A 13146-nucleotide genomic window follows, 5' to 3' on the forward strand; every position below is an offset into this window, starting at 1 on the left:
GGTCAATAAATACAGAATCAACGTTCACCATTTTTTATTTAAACACCGCCTGCAAACGGGGAGATGAGGGCGGCTAAAATATATTCTGCAACCCTGTCTCCTCGTTGGCTACAAATTTGAACCCTCCGCATACATGCCATCCCCTTCACCTGCAAAAAAAAACAATAATTGCATTTTTTATTTCAATAACGCATGAGTAAATAGGGATATGAACGCAGATTTAATATAGGCCCATAGAATTACGGGGACCGGCAAGGATTTGGAAAGTCTGAATGCAAGTCCTGCTTACACCTAACAAGTGCTGAAGTGGGACATAACCAGAGGTAGAAAGGTCTCGGAAGCACTTGGGAAGAGGCTTCCCAAGACCTATCCAGTTCTGAACGGAGAGACCTAAGTAGAATTTGTCAGGTCCAATTATGCGACTCGGGGAATGTAATCGACGAAATCATTTGTAATCATGTAATCACATTCTGTGGTCTTGGTAATCACGGTTATCACATAGGCAATGGCAATCAGTGTAATCAGTCCCATAATCCTGGGTAATCGATTACATTCTGTAATTGTGGTGTCACCCAATTCGCCTGTAAATAGCACCTCGCCGTAGACTTAAGATCGATTAAGGAACAGTTGAACATGATGGGCAGAAAAGACTGATTCTCTTCATTGCACAGGCCGATGAAACGAAAGAAAGATAAATGCTGAAGATAAGGGTGGGCAAGTCATGTATTTCCAACTTCCAAAGGGAAAATGCGTGTCAAGTATGCGGCGCAGGTCTTCAGCAAAAGAACAGCTGGTACCTTGAGACTCTTAGCTAAATATGGCAATGAGGAAAAGACTGCCAACTTCACCAACACATCCACCATTGTTAACGACCTCAATGATCTTGTCGATTATGTTAATAGGCCAAAAAGGAAGGATCAGGACTGAAGAATTAAAAAACCAACGCCGGACTCGGATCATTAGGCACAATGTGCAAAATGCCGTAAATCAGCAGCAGAAATGAAATTTAAGAACATGGAAGGAGTTACCTTTAAGCCCTCATCTCAGACTAACTTAGTGACTTTGCTATCAGCTCTACAAGATCTATGGCAAGATCTCCACCAACGTGGATTAAAAATTTTGATTTTAAAGTCTTTTCATATGTAACTAGCTGTTGACAGTTATGAAGGGCTCCAACAGGTGTCTGTTTACTGTTATGATTTTTCAAATTTTGAGATTGCTTTGGTTTAAGAGATTTTATGTCACAACCTTTGAAGAATTGATAGGTTGATAAATAGAGAATAAATAAATACCCTGACCACTTTGTGTGTTCGAAACATTTGAAAATAGTGGAAGAATTGTTTTTTTTTCTCTTACGATTCTTTCCTTTTTGAGTTCTAATTAAAATTGCTGTTATGATCGTTAATGGCTGAGGAAGTTGGAGTTATTTAAGTTGATTTTAAGGCATTTAAATCAAGATCCCCTGGAAAACTTGTTTGGCCCAATTAGCCAAAACTGTGGAGTAAACACCAATCCGACCTGTACCCATTTTGAGGCTGCATTAAAGGCAATTTTAATAACAAATCATGCAGCACCCCGCGCCCCAAATGCCCACTGCGAGCAAGGAAAAATTGTTATTGAATTAATAGATTGGCTCTGCAGCGATGATACTGCAACACAAGTTGACAGTGAAACGCAAAACGATTCTTCAACACAAGTGTTCGGCCCTCAGGGACCTTTAAGGTCATAAGGGCCATACGGGTCACAAGGTACAACAAGGAACAATAGATTACGAGGGGCAAGAGGGCCAAACTCCCTTACTTGATTATTTGATTAAGTTTTTTTTTTTTATAGATTTCTTATCATTCTTTTATTTCTTTTATTTCAGGCCTACATTGAATAATCATGCAGATGACTCTGATTCCAATGATCCAACCTCGTCACCGGTGGATCATTTGGTGTACAACGATTCAGAGATTCTCTCAGTCCATGATCTCCAGGATCCCGATAGAGAGTTTAGATCCATTGATGAATTGGCAGCGAAGACATTAAAACCATTGCGCTCAAATGTGAAGAATACGTTGAATGTTTGACTGGTATTGAAGAGGAGGATGGAGAAATAAGTGATTTCCACAAACTGAAAGAATCCAATTGTGGTAATTCCAGGCGAAGCTTTATCACACATTTCAATACATACACTAAGAAAAGGGCTATCGATTATCAATTCAATTGAACCAATTTAATTAGTATTGTTATTTTCAATCATTCAATTTTTTATTGTTGTCATCACCGCGATTTGAATTAATTATTAAGGTAAAAGGAAATTTCTTGTACAATGTGCACAGTACAAAAATTAATGAATAATATCGAGTAATACTGAATAACATGCAATAAAAACCGCGATAACCTGAGAAAACAACCAATCAATGTCACGATCCGCAAAAGCTTTTATTCAATAACTCCTTTGAGTTAATTACTCTTGCACTTTCGCAAAGAAAAATTTTCCCTCCCAAATTGTTGAAGATTCCCCTTGATTTTTTTAACCATGCCTGCACGGAATATCATGCCCGACACGCAATGAGAAGCACTAATTAATAATGTACTCCACAACCATCCACGTATAATTATGAGGTCTACAGTCAATCAAATCCTTTCGCATGAAAAAAAATCTCTGCATTAACAAAAACTTGCAAAAGTTTTCAATTTAAGTTTGGCGCCAATGGTGACATCATAAAATGCCGAATTTTCTCGTAATATTCGCTTCTACGGGCTGTTGCAGAGCAAGTGCAGATTGCTTGGTCGATAGAATCTCGTTGCTACAGACAACGAAGTACCTCCACCATATCTCGAGTTTTGGCTGCCAAGTGCGAACCAGTGCGTCGATTGAGGTGAGTTGTTTTACGATCTATTTCGATATCATACCCCATTCAAGATCCCGCAGACGCACGATACCTCCAACACCATTAGGCATTGCGTTTCCAAACCCCATTCAAGGCCAATTTATTTGGCATCTATGTCTTCGACCTACACAGGATTGTAGGGCAGAAAATTGAAGCTCTGATAGCATTTCTCCATATTAACTGCTTCTTGAGAAGAGAAAAAGTTTAAATGACTTCAGCTTAAAAATATTCTTCAAATACTTTTTGATATTCAGTTGGAACATGGGATTGCTTGCTTACGCGGAGAAAAGTGAATGGTAACGGTTACTTTTGTATGGTAGAGGTTACCATAAATTATGGTAAAAGGGTTTCTAAGTCAATCTCAATAGTAATTTTTACTATGTTCAACAGTAAAGCGTACTATGTTGTATAGTAATCAATACCATTCGAACATGGTAGGCATTACTATATAATATAGCAACGACAACCATTATTATAGGAGAGATTACCATGTGGATGGTAATCAGTACTATTTATACATGGTAATCTCTCCTTTTCTCGATATCGTAGAAAATACTAAAAATAGCCATCAAGGCACAATTAAAATTGAATTATCGGTTACTCATCAACAAGTCTTTACCACCACCTTATCTCCCTGGTACAGCTCTTAACAAGAGATTAGCATTACATCCAAATTATCGTTATTTTCTGCCAGTCTCCCGTCCAATCGATCTGGAGATATTACAATAGTAAGCTCTCTCAATTATTTGGGACATGATATCAGGGAAAACGTAATATTGATGATGCCGACCGAGGCTGGTCCTCAATTACATTTGATCAATATCGTAATCCTAGAGCCAAATAATCAAGTTATTCTTGTTACTCAACAATTACAAGAATACTCCTTTGAAAGACATTTCCAATCCTATGAAATTGATATAAATGATAAGAGGTGGTCGACATTGACATTTCGACAAATGAAATTTTGTATCCTATCGTATATAGCTACCTCCGGGAATGGAAAGCAATACGTTCCGAAACGTTGGGTCTAATTCTCACGCAAAGTTGTTGAGTTTAATTACTCACATTTGGATTTTTTAATAATTTTTATAGCACCGTAATGCCAAAAATTCTTCCAATGATTGGGTAAAATTTGGGGCAAAAAATCCCACTATTCTGTAGATATGTATATTCTGATATTAAAATACTGATGTAAATATGTTATTGTTAAATATGATCCTTACGATATTCGATATGATTAATCTAGGTATATTGATGATTATTAATAGGAAAAAATCCAACATTATAAGAAAATACTCTGTAATTATTGAAACAGCGTCGAAACCAAATACGTTAAATATAAATATATATCCCACTTGAAATTTCTATCTCATTATACTCATCATTATCATGATATAGTTTAGTGATCATTATCTTTTATATTCGTGACATTTTATGACTTTTTCACGTTTTACCATATAATATAGGTCATGTGACCATAGTGCATGGTAATCTCTCCGACAAACTATGGTAAACTTTACCAAACGACTATGGGTCCCTTTACCATAATTAATAGTACACTCTACCCTGTAACATGATTGAGGGTACTATTCAATATAGTAATTTCTCCTATGTTCATAGGCTTCATTCCCACCGAGAGACTTATGGCCCATAGTATGTAATACCATACCTAATAGGAATCATTACCATAGCATAGTAATGCTTCCTAACTTTTAGAAATATATACAAGCCGTAAATTTGACATTCGACTCTTTCCCATGGCTCTTCTCTCCGTGTACTCATTAATTTTCATATCAAACGAAGTTATTGTTATTACGGTTTTGATAGATCAAAATATGGCCACCCTACTTGGCATGTATTTGGAGGTAAATATTAAGAAAATATTATAATCTCTGAAAATCGACATGATGACAACGGTATGGCCTAATGGAAGGATAAACAATCATTTCTGGAAGGAGAGAACTTTTGAAGAAAAATTATACACGCATGAAAAAATTCAATAGACAACCTAGCGAATTCGCTAGAAAATTCTATTGGAATTCTATACTAATTCTATGAGATTTCTATAGGATTTCTACTGGAATTCTATTGGAAAATTCGACTTGTTTTTGGGCTGATTCTATTGCATTTTTGATAGGAAAAAGTCAATATAGTTTGAATTTCTGTTCGAATTTTTTTCTTGAGATTTTTTCTATTAGAATTATTGGGCACAAATTTTTTAAAGTTTTTTCGATGAATTTTACATTGTTTTGCATGACAGAATCCGAGTGGAAAAAACTTAGAAAATTGATGTTCAAGCATTCTTATAGAAAAAATCTCAAGAGAAAAATTCAAACAGAAATTCGAAATCTATTGACTTTTTGTTATCGAATATCCAATAGAATTTTCTAGCGAATTTCCTAGGTTTCCTATTGAATTTTTTCATACGTGTAGTGTTAGTACTAAAAGAAATTACAATTACAAAACTTCTTGTAAAGATCAAGTTGACTTTCTGGTTATTTCTGATCAAATTACAGGCTTTCTATGATTATTCCTCCATCCCGAATCAAAATTTTACCGGGTCCCCAACGTAGTCTCAACGTTCTAAACTTACTATTCTTTGATGTTCAATTTTTCCGCGGAATCTTCAGCGTTCTTTCGACCCACGTCAACTTAATAATACATCAACGTCCAAAATCCCTCAACTTCCAATCGTATACTCAACATGCCCCCAACGTCAGGAATATTGAGAGCAAGTTGAGTACTATATTGTTAACTTACATTTGGTACTTTCAACGTCCACATTAGAACTGCATTAAAGTCCTCATTGATGATAATTGAAGTATTTATAAGAACGTTTGAAACATCAGAGCCGTGACTCGATCCCTGCCGTTACATGTTTTTTTATGCAAGAATATTGACTTATCTAATCTATCTAAACTCTTTTATCAATTATAATCGGGCGGAAGGGAAAAAAGTAGCGAAGGAAGGGCGGGAAAGAAGTAGCGGCGAGGGCGGAAAGGGCGAGAGGGGAAGGCAAGGGCTCCTGCAACCTAAGCTGAAGGAACATCAGGGGTATGATGAAGATCAACTTATATTCAACGTAAAATATAGAATAAATGGAAATATATGCGTCGAAAGTAAGTTAACCCGTCTGTTAAGCTTGTACAGTGGCCAACTTGATTCCAATGTCGCAAACTTGCCTGTGAATCAAGTTGAGGGACTCGGTGAAATTTTGACTCGAGATGTTAATGTCAACCAACAGAAATGCAGTATTTGCATTTTTACCGAACAGAAATGTAGATTTCGATCATTTTCGGTTAATCCTATTTCGTTGCCTGGCAACCTGAAAGGGAAATTTTTTTGTCGATCACAGATAATCAATAGTTATAGACAGTCCATTTTGCCTTTATCACTTTCATTCAAAAGCTGAAAAAAGAAAAGGTAAAATCATTTCAAAATAGATATTTTCACTACTGAGTCCTGCTAACCTGCACCTATCGGCCTGTTCTGCGGCCGATAGGTGGCGATGTGCAGCCATGGACTTGATAAAGAGGAACGGCTGACTTCATGTCGCGCTTTAGCGCTCCTAGGAGTGCTAACTGCGGTTAGCGCTCCTAGACTCGTTAAATATCTAACCACAAACCAGCTTTACGGGACTTCGTGATAAAAAATAGATTATGTCATTCGGACAATGGTCTCGACCTATCATCCTTATGACATAATCTACTATTAATGAAAATTTCAACAACTTTGATATGATTGTTATGATTTCTATGATAAATACAAACTTCTAAAAATCTTCCATTATGGAACCATTTTATACAAATTTTTTAACGACTGATTTATATCCAAATGAAGGGTTGATTTCTTCACAAACTAGGTCACACCCACTCCTGCCAGTCACACCACATCCGGGAGCCAGTGAAGGGAGCGACTGGCTACGGATTAAAAAACTTTTTACGGTCATTTGTTTTCATTTTTTCACTTGTAATACCACAAGAGCTTCAAAATTATCGGATATTTTCCGATAGGTTCGTTGCAAACAAACGAAGGAGTCAAGTTTTTCAGGTTAAAAAATCACGAGTGCGAAGCACGAGTATGATCCATATGATCAAAATTTGGTACACGAAATTAAGACTCCACAATTAAGGGTCACAAGGGTCAAAACAGAGGCATCAGGGTCGAATAAGGGTCAGAATAAGGGTCACGAGGGTCAGAATAAGGGTCAAAATAAAGATCACGAGGGTCAGATTAAGCGTCCCAGAGATCAGGTTAAGGGTCATGGAGGTCAGAATAAGGATTACGAGGGGCACATTAAGGGTCAGTTGGGTCCGATTGAGGGTCACGAGGGGTATAATGAGCGTCAGGAGGGTCAGATTAAGAGTCGCAAGGGTCAGAATAAAGATGATGAGGGTTATATGGGGGTTGGCGAGCGGAGCGAGCACAGCAGGGGGCGTAACCCCCTAATTTCGAGTACAAAAATTCATCACAGGACGATAATTGACTTTTTCAATACAACACGATAGTAATTGCAATACAAATCCGTCTAAATGAGATTTCACAATGAACGCTAAATAGAATTGACACAACACTCGTAATTGTCTAAAAACGATTAAATTATTGTTTTGTAGACTGATGTTAGTTATTTGGCCTAGGCGGTCTCCAGCAATGTGACAGGTTGAGTAAAAAAAAAAGGATTTTTGTCGATGACCCAACGTTTCAGCTTCCAGAGAGACTCTCATCAGGGGGTCCTTTAACCCTAGTCTGGTCACCCTACGTGACCCAACGACTTTGGTCACGTCCGCGGAGAAGTGCCGCCGTGTTATTTAGGCCCGAAGATGCCAAATTCACTCTACACTGCCCGGACGCGTTTAGGGAGTTTTCGGCAACATCGCGTAACAGGCACTTTCATTGAACACGGGAAAAATAATTCCTCTGTGAGAAAAAAATTGTTTTCTTCAGGAATTTCGAGAATTATGTTGTTCTGAAACTACTCTAATTTTTTAGATACTTTAATTGGAAAAGTCAAATTTTTTTGAATTTTTCCGATCAGCCATTCAATGGCAATTCAAGAAAAACGACGGGCTGCGGCGTTTCCCTCATATGGTGACCAATCTGGGGTTAATCTTCTAATCAAATGTTCAAAATACGTAAATTACAAAAAACTTAAACTATGGAAATCACATATTACAAAAATTATGAAATGTCGATACGTACATGAAAAATTAGAAGCAACTCTCCGCATGACCATGCATCCACAAAATGATTTACAACGGTCGAAAACCAACTTCAAAGAATTAAATTATCTTTAATTGTGTTTAATAATTGCAAGAGTTACGTCAGTCCTTCCCCTCGTTCATTGTGGAATCTTCTCCAATCGATTACCTGCAAGTATCTTCGATTAGAGAAAATTACTTTCTCCATCCAGTCGTAAGCACGCGGCTGGTATAATACCCCACAATCTTACAGTGCATTACAAACTAAAATTAGACGTCGAGAATCCGGTGAATTTCTCGTCTGATCACTATCACAAGGGAATTCAAGTCCGGCAAAATTGTCAGTGCCTATCCAGCGTTTGAATCAGAACTTTGAACACTATAGATATACCACGATGTAGAATAGACAGTTCTATTCAATTTCCCAGTAGTTACATGCCAAGTAATTTTGAATTGCCCGAGATTCACCATTGATAACTCACGATAATCCACTCCGCTCCTATGATTGCAATTTCAGGAATTTTAAATCAACAGTCCTTGATAGCCCCTATCGTCCGTAGTTTTGTAAATATGTATGAATCTTAACGAGCGAAGTTGATTCAGTTGGTTCCCCAATAATGATGTTTTGACATGCAGCCTTGCAGTAGCAAAATTAAACGTATAATTTTCGAAGTCGAAAATATTGAAACAACTCTGCAATTGTGCCGAAAAAAACCCATTACAAATAACAATTGTCATGAGTATGTAGGATAAAATTTAAAGTACATGCAATGAAGGGGAAAAGCCCTTAAATGTTCAGCCATCGATTGATTCTAAAATCATTCGTGACGAAGCGGGTTCGATTTGACATGCAATGCAAATAAAATTACGCAAATGCGATGGGAATAATAACTCAGGAACCCGAGACAAACGAAAAATGTCTCCAGCGAAGAAAATTCAGTTGAAAGAAACAAACAGATAATTGAAATATTATACGAGAGAAAAATATAATATTGAAATGTTTGCCTTGCATATAGAATTCAGACTGAAACAATTTCTCTTTCCGTATTCAGTCACTCAGAATCCAAGTGGATTCAGAATTCCAGTGAAGGAGAGGAATAAACGAGAGAGTAGACATGCTGAGCGCGGTGAAGGGCGGCCACCACGCGAGTGGTGGGGATGGTGGTCTCGACCTCAGCGCCATTATGAGTCGCATGAGTGCGCGTACTGGGGCGCTAGTCCTGAAAAGTGTTTCAATCTTCCTGACGAGCGGACGAAAGGTATCCGTTAACTCTAAAAAACCGAGCTCCGAGTCACCCCCCAGGAGGAGACGAAGGAGACGGCCGGACGATGCCAGTATGAAGACTTACTACACCAAGGTCGTTGATACGTTGAGGAAGAAAACAAGATTTTCAAGGTCATTTGAATATAAACATAAACATTGAAACTGTGGGTTAATAATGCTGACGCAGTTTTTGGAGGTCAAAAGGGCTGGCGCCCTGATTGGCATTTGGTTCTTCTCGATTTTTCTCCGTCGCTAATATTTTCCGGGTTGAAAGGTCCAATAAAGGGTTGCAAAGTTGGTGGAGGACCACGCGTTTGAAACCCGCAAGCGCAGGGGGGGGAATCACAAATTTTTGGCCTCCAAAATTGCGTCAGCATTATTAACCCATAGTTTGATGATATGCTGGGAAAAAATATTCCTAAGTTTAAAATATGCTATTAGACTGGAATTTTTATCACGTTTAATTATGAATTCGAAAAACCACGATTCGAAAATGATTTCCCTTCAATTTAAGAACCAATTCTTCCATCTGCAGAATATTCTCTCTTTCCCTCAATATTTCCTTCTTTTTTGTAGGGTTGAGCTGGAGGCGCTTTGTAAAATCTACAGGAAACTTACGTCCCTTCCTTCACAACAAAAAGAGTCATCAATATTGAGTAAAGGACCCCAAACAATTCAAACTGTTGAGGTAAATTCGATTAAGTGAAATTTTTTTTCACGAATATTATCCCGACTCCTTGGACTTGAAAAAAATATAAAAAACCTGTCACCAACAGGGAATTGATCGTACCATATTCCGAGAATTGGTGCACAATACCTTCGACATCATCACAGAAGATGCCTTGATCGAACGAATGTTTTGCTGTTGGGATCGTGAATGCGAGGGAGCGATACGACTGGAATCCTGGATCACAGGGCTCGATGTTTTTTTGCGGGGTACTCTGCGGGATAAAATGGAATTCTGCTTCAGAGTTTATGATCTAAATAGTGATGGGTACATCACGAAGGACGAGATGTTCCAATTATTCAAGTTAGTTAATGAATCTAAAGAAATGTTTAAATGTTTATTATGGCACATTATCTCTTCTCTCTATATAATAAACAAACAAGAGGGGGGAAAGGCTAGCGATTCCACCAAATCTGTACATGAAATATATTGCCACAAACAATTTTCGAAGTTGTCATTTTTTTTTCTTCTGAAATTCGATTCCATTTAGGAGGCACTCTCAGCTACAACTTTTAAAAATTTCCCCCCTAATACCCTCATATATAGAACAGAAAAAAATGCTGATTACTTTTGGGACTTCTTCTTGAATTCAAGGAAATGATGAATTTATATTTTCATATTTGATCACACCCGCTCCGTAGGAGGGGGGGTTAGTGAGCGGGGGGAGTGAAGCGAATGTGGTGAGCGGAGCGAACGGGGGGAGCGGAGCGAGTGGGGGGAGCGAAGCCCCCACCCGGATTGGCGAGCGGAGCGAGCAGGGGGCGGAGCCCCCTAATTCAGAATATAATTCATATCAACTCTTCCTTATTCATCATTAATTACGTATAAATGATTCATTACCTACAAATCATTATTTTTTCATCTTAATTTTTTTTCATCCATCATTGATATGGAATTATCCATATCCATGATTTTTATTTACAGAAATTGCTTGATAAAACAACCGGGGGAGGAAGACCCCGACGAGGGAGTGCGAGATCTTTCCGAACTAGCACTCAAGAAATTGGACGTTGATCACGACGGGAAGGTATCGTTCATAGACTACGAGGCAGCCATCAAGGAAGAGCCTTTATTATTAGAAGCCTTTGGGCAATGTTTGCCTACTGAGGAAAGTTGCAACGCTTTCCTCATCACCTTACAACCATAAAGAAAACCTAGAATTAGTTAAAATAATCGCTGTAATTATATTTTATGACTAGCATTAATGAACGTACAAATTCTTGAATAAAAATTAGAAACCAGTAATTGAAATTTCTTAGTCTCAATGAAGAATAATCTGTTTATTCCATATCCCAACATGTACCTCATAAGTCACAGGCAATAATAACATAACTGGAGTTAGCGGAACAGTGCGAACATTAAAAAACCAATCTGAGTAATGGTGCAAACGCAATAACGCTCGCAGGTCTTGGGAAAATTGATCTATCGCATTAAAGAGTGGTATTTTTATTTTTACGATCACGAGTTGCCGCTTGATAAAACTGAAAATGCATCCTGACGAACGACGTATGTGGAATTATGAGACAGATATGTGAAATGATTTGCAAAGGAACGGAGTGACTCTAATTCTTGTCTATAAATTGTCTCGCGAGGGTTGATAGACTGCAACGTGCAGATTTCGGAGTCATGGGGAGAACAATTTGCGCTCTGCTCCTGCTCGTTCTGGCTCCACATACTGTAAGTAGTATCAATTCTATTAATTTTGTGAATGGGAGAGGAATCATGCGAGGAATTCTGAAAGGACGCATCTCAGTTTCAATTCACAAACACATACATTGTTAAAAAATTTTGTCAGAAATTTCCGGTATACTTTTTGGAAAGTATACCGGAAATTTTCAAATTAAAATCCCGAGGGCGCAGCGCGAAGGATTTTTGTGCAAAACTTATCCCGATCGTTGATACGCAGGAAAACATGAGGGAAACGTTCGATTAATTTTGGAGATCGAGTGGTATTCGACGGATTATTCCCGGGTAGAAATCACGCCGCTCGAGCTAGGCTCGGAACCCGTATCCCAGCTAGAAATACGCCACTCCGCCCCAGCTTGGGATAAACTCCACGCGCGTCACATGTACCCGAGGTTGAGCCGCGTCACGCGCTCACAGCCCAGCGTTAGACTATTACGCGAAACGCTTCGCCGGGCTTTAGTTGAATGGCCACTGCTCAACCTCAGGTTCATCTCCAATTACTCAATCCCAGTATACTTAACCTCAATAATGATTTGACAGGTCCGATGGCATCGTGATTTGAGCGAAAAAACAATCGAATAAATGTGAAGATGGCATGCTTTTTCAGATGAACAATCACAAGCTCATCAGAAATAACGTGATATTAACTAATCGAATGGGATTAATCTGAAAATACAAGGTAGAACAATTCACTGAAACGTAGTCAAAACTTTCTTTTTTCTCACGAATACAACAAACAAAATCAAGAAAAATAATCACTTGAAAAACTTTGACGTTGTTCTTCATTCAGTAAAATAAAATAAACGATCTAAAGTAGTAATGATTCAGAATTATTCTTTATTAATTGGAACAATCAAAAAAATCCGAAAAAATTCAACTCTATTTCCCTATTTCATATCATTTCCCTATCTCATTTCCATATATCTCCGCACTGTGAGGAAGAAAGCCAAATTTTATGGGTTGTTATTTTGAAGCGAGTCACAGTATATTCGATGACAGAGGGAAAAATCAGTCAATTTCAAATTTTATAGAAAGTTCAGTGGAATTCCATTTTTTTTTTATAGTAAGAAGACAAGGATTTTCCAAAGTATTCAAATTTTAAATCGATATTCTAAAAATGCATAATATCATTCTATTCCACCCTCCACTCGAAACGACACGACTCAATCAGAGCTGAGTTCTAAGCGTTGAGCCACAGCTCAAACTCAAGTGCCGGGTTATGCCGTCTGATGAGCGTTCGACTGTGAGCCGGTATGGAGCGGCGTGTCGCGGCGTGAACTCGGGTCAAGCGGCAAGCCGAGGCTGAGCTCGCGCTCACCCGAGTTGCGGCTGAATCCCCGGATGAATTTCTACCCGGGTTTTTGGTAATCGGATCCTTCCCAAACCGACTCA

General features: G+C 38.3%; 1 protein-coding gene across 1 annotated transcript; it reads left to right on the forward strand.

Moving 5' to 3' along the window:
• Positions 1-2790: 2790 nt before the first annotated feature.
• Positions 2791-11272, forward strand: LOC107037183 (EF-hand calcium-binding domain-containing protein 1). Its single transcript, XM_015255586.1, has 5 exons — positions 2791-2867; positions 9130-9473; positions 9918-10029; positions 10118-10371; positions 10993-11272. Exons 2-5 carry the CDS (start codon positions 9193-9195, stop codon positions 11213-11215), a joined length of 870 nt encoding a protein of 289 aa, XP_015111072.1. The 5' UTR covers positions 2791-2867; positions 9130-9192; the 3' UTR covers positions 11216-11272.
• The last annotated feature ends 1874 nt before the right edge of the window (positions 11273-13146 follow it).

The sequence above is a fragment of the Diachasma alloeum genome, unplaced genomic scaffold (genome assembly GCF_001412515.2).
Source record: "Diachasma alloeum isolate Michigan unplaced genomic scaffold, Dall2.0 Dall_scaffold_00214, whole genome shotgun sequence".
Classification (NCBI taxonomy): domain Eukaryota; kingdom Metazoa; phylum Arthropoda; class Insecta; order Hymenoptera; family Braconidae; genus Diachasma; species Diachasma alloeum.